Below are 1,047 nucleotides of genomic sequence, written 5' to 3'. Positions count from 1 at the left end.
GCCGGCACTGCTGAGCTCACCACACTTTCTCCCGACATCTCTTCCTGCAAGGAAGGAGTTACCAGTTAAGACTTGCAGCTCCTCTGCAAGACACCCAACTTTGTGTTACCGTTGGTGATTTTACACACACGTAGTCACAGATGTGCTGGGCGCTACCGGCCTCGGCTCCTCTCTGCCTCTTTGTAAAGTTCTCAGATTTTTTTAGATGTTTAACTTTGTCTTCTTTCTGACAGCGGCATAAACCAGCCAAAGGATGTAAATCAACTCAGCCAGCGAAGAACACTGTGAAAGCTGAGCAGCATTTTACACTGGAAAAGTCAGTACTTTCCCACAAAAAACGGTGTTCGCTTCTTTCACAACTTGTAAAGCTGAGGCTCTCACTTCGTCAATGCTCTGGTATGCAGTTGGGCAATTCCCAACGCACAGAGCTGGAGCAGATGATTCCTGTGTGTTAAAACACCAACTATCCACAGATTTTCTTGAGGTTTTTCTTCCTTAAAACCTATGTGGTTCTACAGACAGCGCACTCAAGCTTCCCGCTCTCTTCCTCACCCTCCCAGGTTCCTCAGCACCCCACGTCCAACATCCCCACCACCTCTGCCCGCAGCCCCCAGACAAAGTGGACCCCAGTCAGCTAACGAGGTCACAGGCTGGAACAGGAACACGTCAGCTTAGCACCGCAAATGCTCTGAGAGCAGCTAACGATAAATCCCTAATCAAGCTGCGCCCCTGTGGTTCGCTGTTTTGCCTCACAACGTGACAGGATGATTAATGTCCCGCTACCTCGGGCACAGCCAGGTCCTCCTCCAACTTCCCGAGCTCGCTGGCTGACTACCACATCGAATGATTTGTGCTTCGCTGCCGTGAAAAGCAGAACTATCAGACAGCAAATCTGAGCGGTGGCTCAGAAACGCTGCTCCACGTCCAGACTGTGTTTCATAAGGTGAGGAAGCGGGATGGGCAGAGATGGTCACAGGGGGACCCTTCCCTCTCACAGAGGGGACCCTTCTCTTTCTCCTGGAGCCTGCCCAGGGGTCTCTGGGGTGC

At 51.9% G+C, this 1,047-nt stretch overlaps 1 protein-coding gene across 1 annotated transcript in view; it reads right to left on the bottom strand.

Moving 5' to 3' along the window:
* LOC104520924 (BTB/POZ domain-containing adapter for CUL3-mediated RhoA degradation protein 3) overlaps nucleotides 1-50 on the bottom strand; it is a 9,433-nt gene extending 9,383 nt beyond the window's left edge. Inside the window, 1 exon segment of the mRNA XM_029083665.1 lies at nucleotides 2-50. Within this exon segment, the coding sequence (XP_028939498.1) occupies nucleotides 2-38 (37 nt within the window). The 5' untranslated portion in view covers nucleotides 39-50.
* Nucleotides 51-1,047: the final 997 nt, after the last annotated feature.

Source organism: Antrostomus carolinensis, unplaced genomic scaffold (assembly GCF_000700745.2).
Source record: "Antrostomus carolinensis isolate BGI_N321 unplaced genomic scaffold, ASM70074v2 scaffold47230, whole genome shotgun sequence".
Classification (NCBI taxonomy): domain Eukaryota; kingdom Metazoa; phylum Chordata; class Aves; order Caprimulgiformes; family Caprimulgidae; genus Antrostomus; species Antrostomus carolinensis.
The sequence above is the reverse complement of the archived record's forward strand: the minus strand, read 5'-3'. Positions and strand labels throughout refer to the sequence as shown.